Source organism: Orycteropus afer, unplaced genomic scaffold, assembly GCF_000298275.1.
Source record: "Orycteropus afer afer isolate SDZICR_OR568_19922 unplaced genomic scaffold, OryAfe1.0 scaffold00006, whole genome shotgun sequence".
Taxonomy (NCBI): domain Eukaryota; kingdom Metazoa; phylum Chordata; class Mammalia; order Tubulidentata; family Orycteropodidae; genus Orycteropus; species Orycteropus afer.
In genome coordinates this window covers 31280064-31299738 of record NW_006921593.1, presented here as the reverse complement: position 1 = coordinate 31299738, position 19675 = coordinate 31280064, and the positions used below count along the sequence as shown (strand labels likewise).

The 19675-nt window shown below is 42.3% G+C and overlaps 1 protein-coding gene across 1 annotated transcript in view; it reads right to left on the bottom strand.

Annotated features, from left to right (window-relative positions):
- Positions 1–3987: 3987 nt before the first annotated feature.
- Positions 3988–19675, bottom strand: part of LOC103199620 (SPHK1 interactor, AKAP domain containing) — a 163315-nt gene continuing 147627 nt past the window's right edge. The window contains exons 7-11 of the mRNA XM_007943949.1: positions 14637–14822; positions 12393–12479; positions 10192–10244; positions 9917–10101; positions 3988–4131 (exon numbers count right to left, since the gene is read on the bottom strand). Of these exons, the coding sequence (XP_007942140.1) occupies positions 3988–4131; positions 9917–10101; positions 10192–10244; positions 12393–12479; positions 14637–14822 (655 nt within the window). The remainder of the gene's footprint in view (positions 4132–9916; positions 10102–10191; positions 10245–12392; positions 12480–14636; positions 14823–19675) is intronic.

The window sequence follows — 19675 nt, the reverse complement described above, 5'->3', positions numbered from 1 at the left end:
AGGTACCATCGAGTTGTCTTGTTGGTAGAGAGGCTCAAATAATTTTCCCTTTTTCGTGTGTTCTAAGATGCCTGCATTCAATCTGCCTCTAAATTGATATGCTCTGAATATCACTTACATCCATCCCAGTGTCGTTAAAATATTCTCAGATCTGTGGTATTTAAATATATGAGGTCAAATCTTCTTATGAAATTAAAATAAAAGGCAAATGTTTATCAAAAGTTGCATTTACACAAGTTTAAACCTAAGAAATGCTGAGCTGCTTTATATAGTAGGAAGCAGTGTCTGCTAAACTAAGAGAACTGTAAAATAAAATTTTGTTTCTAGAACTAATGATTGAACATCATCAAAGTCCTATTTCTCTAAGGCCGATTTGACATCTCCTATGGATAACACATTGTCTAGGGAACACAGAAGAATCTCCAGATGAGTAAGATGTGATCCTCCCCCAAGGAACTTATAATAGATGAGCAAGACCCATGTGTAGAACATACTGTGATAGAAGGCGTGGTAGGTGTCATGGGAGAAAATCTTAGATTTGTGGGGATTCCTTTACCTATGAACAAACTAATCTTCAATGGATTTTTTTTCAATTGTAAGAAAAAACACAGTGGCCACCCATATATTTGCTTATGCTATTTCTCTAATATGCACATTTGGTCTCGTAACTCCTTTGATTAAAATGACTCATGCCTAAAGAGTACATTTTAGACTCCTTGGACAGTCCAGAAAGTCTTTTATAATGTGGTTTCCATTTTCCTTCCCAGCCTCACAGAAAGGGCCTTCTTCCACTCCCACTCTATGTTCGAGTTGTATCAAACTCCTAGCTTTGTCTCAGACTGTGCACATCTGCATTTTTACTCATCTTATTTTTTGGTCCTTTTTCTAGACCTTTAGCATCCCCACTAAATTAATCCCCATGCTTAAATGACTCTATCATACTCAAAAGGCTGAACTCAAATATGTCCGTCTGGCCCCAGATGTCACCAGGCAACATTAAATACCGCCTTCCTGGGGCTCCCTCCTACAGCAGTTGACACAGTTGTATCACAGTAATCATCAGATTGGTAGACTTTGATGTGTCTATTACTCCTGTTGCCTATAAGCTCCTGGGCACCAGGATGCTAGTGATTAAAATCTTTATTCTAATTGTCTACCCTAGTTCTCAACACCCACTAGTCACTAAAACCACATTTGTTAAACTGTATACAGAGCAAGACATTGCGTCTCACAAAGATGCAAGGACGTGGCTTCATGAGAACCATTTGCTTCACCTTTGCTACCTCATGGCTGCCTGGAGAATGCTTCTTTACTTAAGCATATTAATGCCTTCTTCTTAGTGAATAAAACTGAAAACAAAGCCAGTTTCCATAGTGGACGCTGGCTCATGGTGACCCCCCGTACGTCAGAGCAGCCTGTGCTCCGTAGGGCTTTCAGTGGCCGGGGTCCTTCAGAAGCTGATTGCTAGGGTTTTCTTGTAAATGAAACGAAGTTCCCATTCTTTTCAATGCCTTATTTGAGTTAATTCTAATAATTCATTTTCTGAACTAAAGAAGCCTTGATTCATTTACCTCTAATGACGAGTCTGCCTGAGTCTACTTTGATTTATTCCCAGGCCTGTAGACTCCTTGTCTTGGTGTCTTCTCCTTCTTTATCCCACTTGCTGCCAATGCCACCCCAGTGGGCCTTGCTGGGTAAGAGGGGAAGAAGCTAGCTGGCCCTCACATTCCTTCTGAGATTCCCTAGACTAGACTACTGGCTCCTTCTCTTTTACCTGAACACCCTACAGTTTCTCACACTCTGCCCCTTCAAAGCACTGTTGACATTGGTGGTCACAAATCAGAATGATTTTATCCCCCAAAGGATATTTGATTACGTTCAAAGACATTTTTATCACAATTGGAAGAAGGCAGTAACTGACATCTACTAGGGATGATGCTAAACATCCTACAGGGCACCAGACATTACAACAAAGAATGATCTTACCCTAAAATGTCAATGAGGAGCTCTGGTGGTGCAGTGGTTAAGGCCTTTGGCTGCTAACCTAAAGCTTGGTGGTTCAAACCCACCAGCTGCTCCGTGGAAGAAAATGTCGATAGTGCTGAGGTTGGGAAACTCTAATTTTCAGTTATTACTGATCCTAACAAATCAAATCAGTGAAACTTTATTCAAAAATTGTAACCAGGACAGCAAAACTTGTCTTAGGGATATATCCATCATCTTCCAATTACGGCACAAATATTTTTTTCCATGAGGTGCTTATGGCTCTTGGAGAGAAATAACCAACAATTTGGCAACAGAAATTTATTGATTAATTTGCAACATTAGGTACAACATATATAATTTCATCACAGGTTACAATCCAGTGTTATAATTTGTGCTTTGTAGGATAAGTAAACATTTATTCGAGCACAACAGAAGTCTACACACAATTATCTGGGATTGTTTGAAAAATAAAGATATCCTGTTCCATTTAGTAGCGCAAAGAACTTTCAGTTCCAGTTGGTGGGTATTTTCAAAAGTTGACATTTGGTTAATGTGCCAAATTAAATATATAACTAAATTTAGACTATCTGCATGCTCAGTGTTTAGTGGGCAGTGGGAAAGATCACAGGGGATGAGTTTGGCTCAAGGGAATTTTTGTTGACGTCTCAAGATGTGGACAACTTGATCAGGTCAGGCTAGCACTGATGAAGTGGGGCCTTTTTCACATTGAAAATTACTTTACATTCTTTAAAAATAGTGCAAAAGCATAGTATTTCAGGAAATCTTTAATAAACATCTACTTTGAACATGAAAATGAAAGCCCGTGTAGCTCACTCAGTGGGAAGAATAGAAGACTTGGGGAGAAGTTAGATATCTTTATTTTCAAGAGTAAATTTCTGTTATTAATATTGAAAATGTGATAAGGTTTTCTTTTCCTCAAGTTCCATCTCTTTGAGTCATCAGCAAAGGAGACCAGTTAGGTTATGAACCTAATTTACCCTGCATCAGTCATTATAAATATCATCACAGTAGCAAGCTGGTCACATGGGTGCCAGCACGTTCGTAATCAAACCAACTACTGAATTCATATATCAATATTTGACTTAATATGACAATCTCTCCATAGTTTGTCAACCTCTAAGCCAACTCAATGCATTATTTAGGATCACAATCTCTTCACACTTTATAATAAAAATAAAATTAAAGTGTGTATTTCATATAATTTAATACACAAGCAGGTTTTATCTCAAAATAGTATTATTATTTTTAAAGAAAGCTTTCCCACATGGTAGGAATTCCATAATTGTGTTACCAAAATAATAGTGATGGGAACAAGACAATCTTCACTCTTCCTCTCCCTTAGCTGAACACCAATCATTTTCTGGGTACTTAGGAGTTTAGATATTGTTGAGGAGAGGTGGATATTTATCTGTGGGTTGCAGAGAATAAATGGATTCACCTCAGTAGAGGACACTAACACACTTTTGCATTTCAGTGACTACCTACTGATACCAGTCTGAGAGTGGACATCTTTTAGACAGAAGTACTAGAAATTTCTTACCCGTTGGTAGCTCTTTCATTTGCTCAAACAAGAAAAGTTACAGCATAGTTTCCAAAATTACCTTGATCAGTAAATCTGTTTCCAGTTGATTCACCTAATTGGAGCCATGACCTACCATTTTACATTATTAAAAATACGTGAATACAGCTTTTCTGGAGTTTGGCTCTGGTTATAAGCAGTCTAAGTTGGGGCCCACTGTAGTTTCTTTTTCCAGTCATTCTACTGCAAGCTCTTATGAACTTACTCGTGGGTTGTACTGATTGGTGCAGACCCATACTTTGCGTTTTCTCACATCTATTTCATATGCAGTAAACTTGAGCAGCAGATTTTTATAGCTCTGCTAACAGGATGCGATGTTTTGAGAACGTTTAGAGCATTTTGCAAATCACTGGAATCGAAGCTGGAGTAAAGGAAAGGGATGGTCTACGGGGTCAGCTGCCTTATCCCAGTTCCAAGAGCCAGTCAAAGAGACTCGGGGTTCTGGCTTCCTTCTCCTCACGCATTTTGCAGTACTGGACGACTGCGTGAAAGATGTCCCCCACTTTCCAGGACTTCTGATGAACCAGCCGCACGACCTCTAGAAACTAAAAGCATAGAGTTAGGATGGGCATCACAGAGGTTCTCAAAGGTCATGTGACTGAACCATTCTTCTAAAGCCTTAACCCTGTTTCTACTTTCCTGCCCAGGGCCTTCTGGTCTATGAGTATCTCCATGACTGAGGACTGTTGTCCAGAACAGTCCTTTTCAGACAGTTCAGATTATTAGATATTCCTTCTTCAGCTAAACTGGGTGTTGCACCAAGGGTTGAGGTCGCCAACAAGAGACATGATCCACATGCTGTGATGGTGCGTGGGAAAATGCTTTACTTACATGGAGAAGAGATAGAGCAGGATTAGCCTCACTAGTGGCCAGTGACCCCCTTCTTGCAGCTGCTGAGGGCAGATGTTCCATGAATATCCGTCTTGTGCCACAGTCAAAGGTGACCATGTTCCCTTCCCACCGGCAACAGATAAAGGAGTGGGGTTGCCCAGGTGCCATGGGATGCCAATAAATTAGCAAGAGACACAGAAAGTTACTGTGTGCCTAGAACAGGGGGGAAGACTTCTCTGATAAGGAGAGAGAGACAGATCCAATTCCCAACCTCCTTATCAGAAAGTATGCTGGGCCCAAGGCTCTGCGTAGGCAGCCTGGTTGGGAGGCATAGAGGCAGACCACCCTCCAGACACAGGGGTTTCCCTCATGGAGGTTCTCCTCCACTAATTGCAGGGGACTAGATGGGACAATGCTCATTCTCCAGTCTTTCAGGTATTTGAAGTTTTTCCTCAGGTCAGCTGTTGTCTGGGTTGACTCTTGGCAGGTCTGTAAAACATGGCTCCCAGTTCCCTCTGCCTGTATCACAAATAATTTCTTATAAGATATGTGCACCACCAAATAAATCTGAAAACACATCTGCCAAATAAATTGGCCAAATTAATCCAGAGCTAAAATTTCAGTTAGGGCAACTGACTCATTCCTTCTTTCCCTAGGTACACTGAGGAGAAGCAACAAGAGAGGCTGGCTTTGGGTGAAGGGCGGAGTCATTGTTTAGGAAGCAAGTTATGTATTTGTGGTGATGGGGAACTTGGCAATGGATACTGGTGATGGTCGCATAACCTGATTAATTTAATTGATGTCATTGAATTGTACATGTAAAAAATGTTGAATTGGCAAACGCTGTATTATAGTATTTTCACAACTACAACAACAAAGAGGTTGCCTGTCCACTGAAAGACAAACAGCCAAGACTGAGCAAACACTCTAGATTTATCACCTGGTTATTGGCTTCAATTGGCCACCACTTAGAAAGTTCTGGACTACAAGTGAGTTGTGGGTTTGGAGGGTTGGAAAGTGGGAAAATCATTTCAGAGCACTCTCCTGATGAAACTGTGTGATGATGTCCAGAAGAAGGCCTCCCAAACACCTTATCAGGTACTTTTAAAGAAAGTTAACAATTAGTAAAAGCCTGAACTGCAGTAAGGACTTTTGCATATGTAATCTCATTCAAGTCTGTCAAAAAAAAAAAAAAAAACACCTGTGAAGGAGGCATTTACAGATGAAAAAACTAAAGACTTGACAGATGAAAAGTTGACATCAGTATCTGTGGTATTTCAGCACTGTCCTTCTGCTACACCGCCCTGCTTTGGTTTGGCGCAGAGAACACAGCATCAATTTGAAGCACCAGGAGAGGGGATAGGCTGAAAATCTCGGATTGGCTTATGAGGAGGAAAATCCTATTTGTTAGAAAGATGAGGACTGTGGTTTAGTTATTGTTTCTTCCCTGTTTCCTTCCAGGATTTTTAAGCTGCTCTTATAGAGTACGCTCGGTCTTTTGAGATTAGCCTGGACATGAGATGTTAATTTCTTTTGGCCTTTTTCCTCCTCTCCTGTGTGTGATAATTCATTTCAAATGCTGAGAAACCGTCTTATAGAGAACTGCTCTTACATTTTGTCCTTCAGTGGTTGCACCAACTATTTACACAGTTTCAGAAATCAGGGCTTTCTTGTACTTGCTTGCTTTGTGTTGGCTTAATCAGAACAAATGGAAATGGAAATACTTAACTTTTAACACCTGAAACATAAACCATCCTTCAAAGCATTTTAGGATGATGGGAAAAGGGAGGTAGGTGGCAGGCAGAGACAACTATACTCTAGACTGTCAACTCTCAGGGGGAGGGACATGGTCACTCTCATTTTATGCCAGCACCTAGTAGGTGCTCAATACGTAGTTGCTGAATGAAGGTATTAATGATCAAATGGCAGTCAAGTTAGTTCAAATGATAGACAAACAATTCAGAGTTGCCAAGATTTTGGAACGTAGATGGATATCCAGTATCACTGAGGATGAGCCTTGACTTAGAATTTTAGGTAACGCATTTGCACATCTACAAATTAAATAGGGACTCTGGTGGCATAGTGCCTAAGGCATTCAACAAATTAAATACACACATCTTGGCGCTGATTGCTCTCCCTTTTTCTACTGAAAGCATACAATACAGAAATGGTTGGAAGCCATGGATAGGAGAAGGCTCAATGGCATCTACCAGTACCAGTTGCCATCAAGTCATTTCTGACTCATGGCGACCCCATGTATATGGAATTGTAGTCCGTAGGGATCTTCAAAGGCTGATTTTTCTAAAGCAGATTGTGAGGGCTGTCTTCCAAGGCACATCTGGGTGGACCTGAACCTCCAACCTTTTGACTAGCAGCTGAATGTGCTAACCATTTGCATGACCCAGGGACTCCATAGATATATTACCACAATTAAAAAAGAGCATGTTTGTGGAGTGGTCGCAGGCTGGAATCTTCCTCATTAGCTCTAAGTCCAGGCTGATACCCCAAGAAAGGAGATTTAAAGATACGTCTGGCCCCACATGTATAGCTGCCTTGGAGGCTGTGATAACTGAATCTCAGACGCTGAGACCTTGAAACATCTGCAGAGCTTATGACTGGGAAGGCCTCATGCTTTTCTTCCTCCATTCATTAAAAAAAGAAAAAAAAAAGAATTACATAAAAATTAAGCTAAAATTGTGATGAACCCAGAAAAGGACATTTGCAGCTCATTACTACAGACAATGGCCTTTTTAAGCCACATTCTCTCTAGCAGCTGGCCCTCAGGCTTTCATTGTGCTTGTCCATGTTATTGCCATGGTATTTTCTTAATGAGCTTAAGCACAGCAAGGATCCGGTTCTTCTTTCCACTGAATTGAAAATATAAATATCAAAAAGTTTAATTTCCTGCCATTTCACATATCAGTAATACTTAGTTTTCCTTGAACAAACAGCTCGTTTTTGGAAACAAAAGAACTTCCATTCCATGAAGCACTTGGTGGCTAAGCTTAGGGTTGACGGTTGGAACCCACCAGTGGCTCCGTGGGAGAGAAGACCTGGAGATCTAGTTCCGTATCGATGACAACTTAGGAAACCCTACGGGGCAGTTCTGCTACATCATATAGGGTCACTAAGCATCAGAATCGATTCGACGGCACGTGACAACTATATCAAGAACATATCGCTGGCGCTTTTTATATTCTCAGGTGCATTTCACTAATTAGATTAATTGCTTGTAAAATCATAGGGTAGGATCTATGGGACTGTAGAAGCTGTGTGGTTTTTTTGGAAACATCCACCATAGGTTTCTAAAAGCAGCTACTTCTTTAGTCCATGGTACAAATAGATTCCATTAGCACAAGTCACTTGTTCCCTATATTGTTTCTGCACTAGGGTCTGTAGAGCTGTGATTCCCAACCTTAGTTGCCCCCTGGAATCACCAGGAACTATTGATGCCTGGGTCCCATCCTCAGAAGAGATTCTAATTTAATTGGTCGGAGCATCTGGGGTCGTAAAACTCCCCAGCTAATTCTAATGTGCAATTAAGCTTGGGAACCACGGCTAAAGGACTCAGTCAAAGACAGTTTCTTATGGTTACAGATGAAGAACCTTGGTATTTAGTTGTTTCTTATTTTTTCCCCTTCCTTTTTGATGTGTTTCTTCGCCACTGAGACTCTCAATTGTGATTTTTTTGTTCTGGAAAAGTTAAGTCAGCAGTCCGCACTATCAATGTTTTCTCTCTCGTTCACCTTCTCCTTTTCACGTGGATGGAATGAGAATGAGAAACGAGAGCCGTCTCTCTTCTGCACTCAGCTTCCTGGAACGGTGAGTGGATACCCGTGTTCTCTGTGTGTACACTCTGTTCCACACATTGCCTCTAAGAAAAAGGAGTAAGTCCCAGTACTGGCTTAGAGACGGGAAAGGCACTTGACTAATGTGGGTGCCCTTAGCCACCCACTGTGCTCTATGAAAGCTCATGGAATTGAAACAGATGCAAAAGAGGTGGGCAGTAGGGATCTTTTCCATCTGGAAAGTAGGGCAATTAGCAATTTAGGTGTCTTTTTTGATTTTTAGGCCAACTGTTTTCATGATTTGTTTATTTTTGACCTTGAATTAAGTGGATCCCATTGAACTGATCTCAAGGTCATTGTGAATTAAATATATAAACAGTTTTAGACTAACGCATGTTAGGATGGTCAGCAATCTTTGCTATGGTCACCTCACATTCCACCACTTATGCAGGATAGTTTTAAGGACGGTGGGTTGCAAACTTCAGAGTGAAGTGTCATAATCACTTCACTTAGGAGAAGTTGTTTAAAAAGCATATTTGGGCCCCATTCCCAGAAAGTGATCAAGGTCCCAGAAGGAGCCCAGGAATGTGAGTGAAGACAACAACCTGAATGAGCATGGAAGCAGTTTCTACTCTAGGGCTTCCAGGTAAGAGCCGCCAGGCTGACACCTTGATTTCAAGGTGAGACCCTGAGTGGAGAACCCAGATGAACTCACCTGAACTCCTGACCTACAGGAAATGGTGGTTGTTTGAAGCTTCTAAGTATATAGTAATTTGTTACACAGCAATAGAAAACTCATACAGCAACATGATGAGCAATTTGAAAACTTTAAAAGCAGCATGTTTTCAAATTATGGAAAATTGAGATGGAAGACTTTGGCAGAGGGTTGCCATGCCTTGATCTGAAATTAAGATTCTTAACAGTTGAAATTCCATCACAGGTAGTAGTACTAGGTCTTAGAGAGATGGAACTAGACCAATAGATGTATTAATTCTGATGTTGGCCAAGGCTTTATTCACCAGCTTTACGTTTCTGGTAAGTGTGGAATGATAATGGGAAAACCTGCCCATGGCAAATCTGTGCTGGTAGAGAATTCAAAATGTCTCTCTGGGCATCATGCCACACAGCCTGTTTTAAATATCAGCTTGGTCTCACTTTGGTTTCTAGTATATTTCAGTTTCTTTGCTTCCTCCTTTTATTTAAATATGTGGTAGGAAGGGGTTGGTTCCACAACAAGGTGATATGAAAAGATCAGACTGAAAAAATTCTCATCTCCCCACTTCACTCCTCTCATCACCACCAACCAGCTGAGACAAACTAAGGAGCCAAAAAACAGTAATGATGATTATGTTTATACAGGTGGAAGTTTCAAAGTCCTAGCCACAATTTCAGGTCAAAAAGTCAAGAACAAATGATTCAAGTTCAAGTAGATGAACTGGGCATTGACTGACTTTCCAGTATTGATGAAAATGCAAAGCTTTATTGATGTCCTATCCAAACACAAGGACCTCTGGTAGCATAGTGCCTAAGACACTTGACTGCTAACCAGAAGGCTGTCAGTTCAAACCTACCAGCCAATCCTTGGAAGGAAGGCTGGGCAATCTACTTCCGTAGTGATACTGCCTCAGAAACCCAAGGAGGCATTGCTATGAGTTGGATCTGACTCGACGGCACACAACAACAACAACATCCAAACACAGAAAATGGATACCTTTTCAATTCTGTTTTCCTGAGATTTCTTAAAGTAGATGGTGGGAATCCCAAGTTCAGAGGCGGCTATCCATTGCAGAGTGGCTCGTAGCTCAGCGTCGGGACATTCAGGCTCCACGTCAAAGTTGATCACCAGCAGGCTCCGCTGGTGGCTGGCTGGTCCCCCGGGCAGTCCAGAGGCATGCTCTAAATACAGACACAACCACAGCCTTAACTATGCTTTCCACAGAGAGATTGCAGGCAATTGTGTGTCAAAATGATGGGAAGGTGGCTTACCCTCTATGTGTTCTGACTGTCCTTTAAGACTCTCCTTTTCTTCTACTAATTCACTTGGGGAGAAAACAACAGTATATGGTTGGTAATGTTTAGGAAGAGTAAGCTGTAAATGGAAGATGAAGTGATGGGTCTTATTGATCTAAAAGCTTTTGAAGTTTGTTCTAGGTTCCCTGTTCTTACACAGTAAAATAATGCTGAATGTTGAGGAAATACCAAAGTGACTGAGAGGACTACAGAGTCTGCGGTAAAGATCCTCCCCTCAAAAAGGCTATCTAGCCCTTAGGGATGGGTCGAGTTGGGATAACTGCTGTGGGAGATTGCTGAAAGATGGATCCTTCTATTCCACTCAATGTGTCCTTCCATAAACCTCCTTCTCAGGGTGAAACAGTCAAGAGGAGATTTTGTAGGCCATTAAATCTGATTTAGGGATTTATCTTTCTCTTGTATTCTACTTGTGTTGAAAGATATGCATGTCTCCATCTTGTCACAATATCTTTTCTATCCTATGATAACAACGTAAGCTTAAATTTTAATTTAGAGAAATAGTGTTCTATCCATTGCAGAAAAAAAATGGTTCTTTTTTCCTAAAATAAGGGAGAAGATGATAGACAAACTATGGAACTTAAATTATACAAAAAACTAGCTCCATTCAGGTGAATTGTTTTCTTTTTCTTTCTTTTTATTAGGTGGTTGCCGTACTTTGGGATAGTTTGGAATTAGGGACTCAACTGAAGTATTTCATTAAACACCGTCATTTTCAATATTCAAGGCAAGAACTTATGACAAAGTCTTGTCCGGAGTAGGGGGAGTCAGCGAATGCTTACAAAGGGAGAACATATGGCAGATGAGAGGAAGTGAACGCGTTGGGAAGCCTGTGGCTGTTCTATATTTTTGTCCTGTCTCAAAATCAGAGCACAAAGTCTCTTAACATGATGATGGGGGATTCGCTCTGTGACTGCTAAGACCTAGCTGATAAGTTCATTTTATTCCTGATTTTGGGAGGAGTCTGAAGTCAACAAGGCCCTATACAGTCATTCTTTGATTCACACTTAATTATTTGCAGAAGAGTGCTTAATTTCCCAACAGTAGAGATTTTCTGCTGAATCTCTGTGCCAGAAACATTAGTGAAAAGGACAGATGGTTGGTTCAGTTTCTGCTATTCTGGATCTGCAAGATGCTGCCTGTGGGGAGAGAGGGTCTTGGCTTTCCCTAAATACATAGAGGCTGTGGGGTACTAAGCTCAGACCATGGAGACAGAAAAAGCAGTTATACAAAAGTTTCCAGGAGGAGAAAAGTAAATCCACTCCAAAATAGTTTTGTTATTCAGTTCTTCTTTAAAAAACGAAACACAAAATAATGTATGTTCATTTCTACTTTTGAATAACGATTGTGTGCAGCAACAAAGGATGCATCTCAGTGCTCGATTACTGTCAATGCCTGAGTGAACGGTGAATGGAAAAGGCCTTTTTAGTTACAGTGATCGAGGAAGCAGGTCAGGAAGCAACTTCTACACTTCCTGTTCTTTTTCCTAAAATTTCAGAACTCGTCAAACAATGAGCTAATCCACACTGGTCAAAAATAGATGTCAATTCATTCGATTTTCTAGAGTAATCGCAGATCCTAGAAATAGTCCTAATCTCGTTTGCCCTCCCTCCCTGCACATTTCACGTCGTAACTTTTGTGTTTCCCTAAGTACATTTTGCCCTTGGTCTTTTAGCAGGTCCCCATGTTTTGGGGAGCAGAGTCATGGGGTGGGGATGCTACAGCTCCATCATACAGACATATTTCGTAGTGATAAGCCCAGGGGTCTACAAGTAAAGGAAAGGCTTTCCTTTGGTCTGTGCCATGTTCTGTTGAGCTGGTCTTCCTTTAATGGCTGTACAATTTAAATAGATTTTTGCTTCTATGCATCCAACTAGGGTAAAATGCCATATACTTCTGATTATCCTCCTAAGCCTTATCTGAAGTAAGTATACCTGAAGTAGGGGACTGATTTGAAGCCCACAGAGCAGATGTGATTGGGCAGGACCTATTCCAGACCTGAGCTCTTGTTCCAGTGAGGCAAAACCATAAGCTCTGGGAACCACAACCGTACAGACATGATGAAATCATGGCTGGACACAACCTGGATGATCAGAATGGATTGCTAGATGAAATTAGGGTAGTGGTCTCACAATCACTGCATCTCAGTGGCTACTTACTTAATCATGGGAGAAGATGGCATGGTTTCCTGATAAATGTCCAGGTCCATAATGCCAAGACTGCTAGTGGCACTACTGTTGCCATTGCTGATAAAGCAAAAGTTTACATATTAATGCCAGTCTCCACCACCTGGCCACACTGTTCTAAGAGATCCTTTCATTGATCCCAAGAAGAATATTGCTTTGACTCTAGGCAGGGCTTTGAACCAGTTCACTCCCATCTGATACTTTGCTGAGAATCTGCATTTCTATATTTTAACAAATGTACATTTAAGAATCACCCGGGGAGCTTATTAAAATGTACATTCTGATTCCATGTATCTGGGGTGGACAGGCAACCTGTCAGCAGGGGGTCAAATCGGTTTGAAGAATGAACCGGTTTGAAGCTCTGACTCTCAGACTTCTAAATTGCATTTGCTTCTGACCAAATTAGGGGGAAGTAAAACAAAGGGTGACATCGTCTAATTCCCGACGTGGTGGCTCACCAGGCAGATTACATCTAATGGGGAACAATAAGCATGTCTCTTTGCTTCTAGTTAAAGCAAAGACGTTCATCTACCAGAAAGGAACTCCACGCGTTTATCTGCATAGACTAAGATACTCCTGAAAGTGTTGGATTGGGGACATAACAGAAGGCTTCTCTGTCTGAATCTCGGCTTCTGACAGAGACCAGTGACCTCATTCACCTTCTGCCGTTTGGGGGGATTTTTTCCAAGCGACATTCCATAGGATGCTCACTGGTTTGTTTTACTGTGGAACTCCGGAATTTACAGGTACTAAGTTGGACAGTGTTAAAGTATTAGAGCTTCTTAATCGTAAGGCTTTGAGAAAGAGCACCACCTGATACCTTATGGAGCATAGAGAAGGCAGGATCATGTGCTGTATCACTTTCCTAGGCTGCACAATCAACAAATGGTATAGTTACTCCCTGGCACTCACTCACTAAAACTCAGTAGAACTGAGCCAGTTTCTAAGCTCTGTCTGTACTAGTGAAATGGAATTCACCCAATTCCACTAAGCCCACTGAGTTTCTTTACATCTTCTCTATTTCTCAGGACATCTCTTCTAAGCAAAGTTTTCTAAGGTCAAGTGCTGGTGTATCATGTACTGAGACAGTCTTCCCTAGGGAGCACCATGAGTAACCAGCTAGACTCCCTCAATTTAAAATTCTACCAAATACACTCATAGATTGAAACCCGATGACTCAAATATTGCACTGGAGGGGAGTAACCCAATAAACTGCTGTTAACTCTAAAAAGTTGCATTCTTCTGGCCTCTTGTCTTTATCTTGTAGTCTTCCATTCTAGTTTTTGGAATGTTAGACAGATTGTTTAACGCTGTGAAATTTGCTTACTTCTATACACAGGCTGGGGAGCTCTGGTAGCATAGTGGCTAAGACACTTGACTGCTAACCAGACGGCTGGCGATTCAAACCCACCAGTCACTCCTCGGAAGGAAGGTTGGGCAATCCTACCTCCGTAGTGATACTGCCTCAGAAACCCAAGGAGGGGTCGCTATGAGTCGGGTTTGACTCGACGGCACATAACAACAACAACAACATAGACAGGCTGAAGGGCAAGACATAAAACTTTCAAAGACCCACACCCCCAGATGGTTCTGAGCCACTGGCCTTCCTGGAACATCTGTAGCATTGTTGGTCCAGGATCGAATAAGGACTTAGGGCAGACATGCAGAGAAACTCTTAGAGTTTCCACCTCATACAGGGAGCTTTTCCAGTTCAACTTTTCTGATTACTTCAGTCCCTCCAAATCGGATCGCTCACAAGCTCTGCTCCAGCTTTCCAGAGCAACAATACAGAGGGCAGGGAAGCAGGATGGGAAGAACAGTCAGGCCCACAACACAACACAGTGCGGAAAAACCTGCCTCATGTAAACCCAGCCTGTGTTGCCTCTGAAATACAAATGAACCAGAAAGAAGGAACAAACATGAGGTGTACTAGCAGCTCTTAATAAAAAATTCACAGTTGTCATCCTTGAATGCACTACCTGGGACATGCAGAGAAGGGATTACAGCTGACTCTTGACCTTGGCCAAGGTAACTGAAGCCATAATTGAATATTAAGATAACTCTCAGCACAGATCATGACAGGCAGACATCTGGACCCAGTGGGAGCTTTCCTTTTGTTCTACTGGGCATCCTTTGCAGACATCCAGTAAAATGCATTTTTGGAAGCTGTGTTGAGACCTGTTTGTCTTGGAAGTCAAGGGAAGAGCAGATAGGTACCTCATGGATCGTTCACTGAGTTGCAGGAAGCTACTTGTGTCATCAGGGTTGTCGTCTTCATTGGCAAGCTGGGACCAGCTGCCTGTGCTCTCCTCACCACTGCTGGGAGGGTTAAGAAACTCATCGGGGTTTCTGGCTTCTGTTGAGACTTCAGTCTCTTGTGCATCTCTGGCATCCAGGCTGTCACTGCAGATGGTAAGATATAATTACCAAGAGGGGAAGCACCTGAAGAAATGTTCATGATCATTAGCCACTAGAGAGATGCAAATCAAAACAACAATGAGATATCATCTTGGCCTAGCACTAGTAGCAAAGTTCAACAAGACAGAAAATAACAAATGCTGGCAAGGATGTAGAGAGAGTGGGACTCTCCTACACTGCTGGTGGGACTGTAAAATGGTACAACCACTGTGGAAAGCCGTATAGTGATTCCTTAAAAAGTTGGAGTTAGAAACAGCATTTGATCCAGCTATTCCATTACTAGGTATATATCCTAAGGAAGTGAAAGCCATGACAAGAATAGACATATGCACACTCATGTTCATTGCAGCACTATTTACAATAGCCAAAAGATGGAAACAACCTCGGTGTCCAACAACTAAGGAATGGATAACCAAACTATGGTACATACACACAATGGAATACTATGCAATCCTAAAGAATAACATAGAATCTGCAGAACGTGGATGAATTTGGAAGACATTATGCTAAGTGAAATAAGTCAATTACAGAAGGATAAATATTATATTAGTCTGTTATTGTAAAAGTCAAGGAAAGGTTTATATATGGAAGGAAATTTTCTTTGTTGGTTACCAGGGGTGGGAGGGGAGGGGAGGGACCACTGTTAGATAGTTAGAGAGATAAGTATTGATTTGGGTGAAGAGAAGGGCAATGTACCAAATGTGAGTGATCAACATGGTGGCACTGAGGAAGAGGAAGACATAGAGAGGTACATGGGAGGTGCAGACAACAAAGATGAACCTTTTTGCACATATCATACTGCGTTGTCAGTAAAGGCAAACATGGGTATACAGGTAGACAGATGGGTGGATAGGCTGAACTATTACGTTTGTCTATGCAGGGGGGAGGAGCTCTGGTAGCATAGTGCCTAAGGCACTTGACTGCTAACCAGAAGGCTGGTGGTTCAAACCCACCAGCCACTCCTCGGAAGGAAGGTTGGGCAATCTACTTCTGTAGTGATACTGCCTCAGCAACTCAAGGAGGGGTTGCTATGAGTCGGAGCCTACTCGACAGCACATAACAACAACAACATGCAGGGGGGAGTGTACCCAAGACCATTTATAGGGCTGGCAGACAATGGTTCTACAAGTGTATATATAAGTTTTGTAAGAATTCCCAGGTGTATAGAAGAGCTGACAAGAGACAAGGTTGTAGTCACTTCTTGGTCACAGCCAGCTACCCAGAGGGACCGAGTAGTTGAACCCATGGGCTTGGGACCATAGTTTCAAGGGACATCAAGCTCAGCTGGCATAATACACTACACAAAACATTGTTCCACCTCCTACTTTGGCAAGTAACGACTGGGATCTTAAAAGCTTGCAAGCAACCATCTAGATGCAGTGACGGGTCTCTCTTCATCCAGAACAAAGAAGAATGAAGAAAACCAAAGACTCATGGAAACAATTAGTCCAAGCGACTGGTACACCATGTGATCTGTACCCTGTACAACTATGAGACCAGAAGAACTAGATGGTGCCCAGCTACCACTGTCAACCACTCAGAGGGGGAACTATGTAGGAGATCCTGGATAGAGAGGAAAAACAATGTGGAACAAAAATCAAAATCATTTGGGAAAAAAAGGGGACCAAGTTTGCTGGTCTGATAGAGCCTGGTGGAACCACTGAGACTATGGCCCCTAGCTGCCCTTCAGGTCTGGAATTGAACCCATACCTGTGGCTTCCAGCCAAACAAAAGATAGGCATGTGAGCTGAACATTTACCTGAGGTAGATATACTCCTTGGAGAAAACAATCATGGAAGAAAGAAGGGCTGTTTATGCACAGAGAGACAGCTCAGGGGGCAGGAATGCATGGAGGGATGGATACAGGGAAGAGGTAACTATTGGGAGGAAGTGGGAGGGGAACTGTTGCATTGGGGTAAATTGTGGTCAATGTCATGAGACAAAGTGTATGTAAGCTGCTGTATGGAAAGTGAATTTGCTCTGTGAACTTTCACCCAAATCACAATAGGAAAAAAAAAAAAAAAAAAAGTGGAAGCACCAAATGGAACTTTCCAGGGCACCATGCTGGCTGGCTTCCTGTTGAGCCTGGGTCTCCACTATGGTGAGCAGAATGTTGCTGGATATAGGAAGAGTGTCTTTTAGGGTTCTTCTTTCTGTTGATGCCCTAGACCTTACCTGGCCTTTTCAGGATTACACTCCATCAGCTTTCCTTTCAATTAATCCAATTCTACCAACTTCCTCCATTTCTTTAAAAAACACACTTAATTAGTCAGCCAGGTCTCCATTATCAGGAGATGGTGGTGGCTGGTGGATTTGAACCGCCAATCTTCCGGTTAGCAGTCAAATGCCTTAGGCACCACACCACCAGAGTTCCTAAACACCACCATCTTCTGATGGTGCTCTGGTGGTTCAAACCCACCAGCCACTCCACAGAAGGAAGACTGGGCAATCTACTTCCATAAAGATTCACTGCCTTGGAAACCCAAAGGGAGTCATTATGAGTCAGAATCGACTTGATGTTTTTGGTGGTGTTTAAAATGAAGATACCGGAGCCATCCTCCCCAAGATGGCGTGAGGCCCAGACATTTGCATTTTAATCAACCACCCAGTGTTTCTAATACAAGTGGGCGGTGGACTGCTTGGAGAAAAGACCCAGTTACATTGTTTCCCAGGTTATTTTCCCTAGAAGTGTCTGTAAAGATACTTGCATTTGGAGTCAGCTTGGCACCATCCTTTCCCTCTGGAACTCCTGCTTTGGGTCAGCATCAGTTTTCTGGATTCACCTTTTGGATCAAGTAGCTCTCCATAGCATTTGACGTTTGATCAGATGGGCTTTTTTCCCGGAAGCCTCTCCTACCCAGCCTCCCATGAAGCTCTTCCTCCCTCTCTTCTCCTTGCCTGGGATTTGGCTCTGTTTCTTTTGTACGTGTGGCTATAACCAGCTCCGATTGAGTCACTGCCCTCCTTTCCAGTGTCCCTAGGCAATCTTGTCTCCTCTCCCGCCTGTGAAAACAGCTTCCAGCCAGGATCCCTTTTCCTAATTCTGGGGCTCCTTTTTCAGCTCTTTTTTCTATCTCCATTATGTCTTAGCATGTCAGAGTCCATATATTTTAAATGAAGCCGATCTGTCCTCCCACCCTTTTCTTGTGTCCCTATTTCTGCTGACCTTCCCACTATCTCCCTGGGTATCTGGGTTTAAAAAGCCTGCAGTCTTCTGACTTCTCGCTCATACCTTTACATCCAATCAGTTTCTGTATTCTTTTGCTTCTACCACTAAATCATCGCTCAAAAAGTCACTCACCTCTGTCTCTTGTGCCCCTGAAATTATCCTCATTTAGGTCCTTCTACTGCTACCTGTCTGTCAATTGGTCACATTATGGCGAGTTGTGTGTTGCTCTGATGTTGGAAGCTATGCCACTTGTATGTCCAGTTCCAGCGGTGTCACCCATGGTGGACAGGTTTCAGTGGCGCTTCCAGATTAAGACACACGAGGAAGAAAGCCCTGCTGATCGGCTTTTGAAAAATAACCAATGTATCAAAGTGGGGTATAGTTCATTATGGTGCTGGAAGATGAGCCCCCTACATTGAAAGGCACTCAAAATGCATAATGGCCGCAGCAATGGACGTGGACATACCACGGACTGTGAAGATGGCACAGGCCTGGGCCACATTGTGCTCCATTGTACTTTGGTCACCATGCATCGGCGCCAACACAATGGCAGCCAACAACACCTAACGCCAGATTCCTAGAATTTTAGATTTGGAAGGAATCTCAAAAATTTTCTATAGATAAGGATGCAGCGGGACAAAGGAGTCCAATGACCTGTCTGAGGTTGCAAGAGTAGTTAGTACCAGACATTCATTAGACCTCAAGGTTCGAGCCTTGGCCAGGCAGTGTGCCATTCTGGCTTGCCATGCTATTTCTTCAGCCTCCTAACAGCTTCTCTTGTACCCTATTTCCCCATGTCTCAAACCTTTATGCTGCTGCCAGATTAATATTCTAAAATATCTTTGGTCACTCTTGTCCAAAACCTCAGATTCTCCCTAAAACTAAACCCTGCCATTCATAGCCCTCCTGTCCCTATCAGCTCCACTCCCTCTACCATAGTCACTGTTTTATCAAAGAAAACTCCATTGTTCCTCAAACATGTTGGGACTATCTGCCTCTCCACCTTTGCCTCTAGTATCTCCTCTCACGAAATGCTGGAGAACAGGAGGCTTTCGGCACCATTTCTGGAGTTAACCTGCTATCGATCTCAGTTCCACCACCTGTCACCTGTTCAACTCGAACAAGTTAATAACCCCATGTAAGCAAAATAATAATGCCTGCCTCATAGGGATTTCTGGAAGAAATAAATTAGAAAATAAAATTGCTTTAATGCATTTAGCTTAGTGCTTAGCATGTAAGTACTTAGTAGTGCTAACTATTATTGTTTATTAAAGGAGCTCTGGTGGTACTGTGGTTAAAGCATCGGGCTGCTAACCAAAGGTCAGTGGTTCAAATCCACCGGGTGCTCTACAGGAGGAAGATGAGGCAGTCTACTTCCATAAAGATTGACAGCCTTGGAGATTCCATGGGAGCAGTTCTACTCTGTTTCATAGGGTTGTTATAAGTCAGAATCAACTCGATGGCAGTGGCTATTATTGTTTACTAGCAAATTATATAAATCATTAAGAATCACAAGTTTCATCGTGCCATCCTCTGATCCTTGCTTCTCACCACCTCTCAATGCCCACTTGAGATGCTCCTGTCTCCCAGAAGCCTTATCCTCCCGGTTGGGGTCATTTTTCTCTTGAATTGTCATAGCAATTTAGGGTTTTCTCTTTCCCTTTTTGGT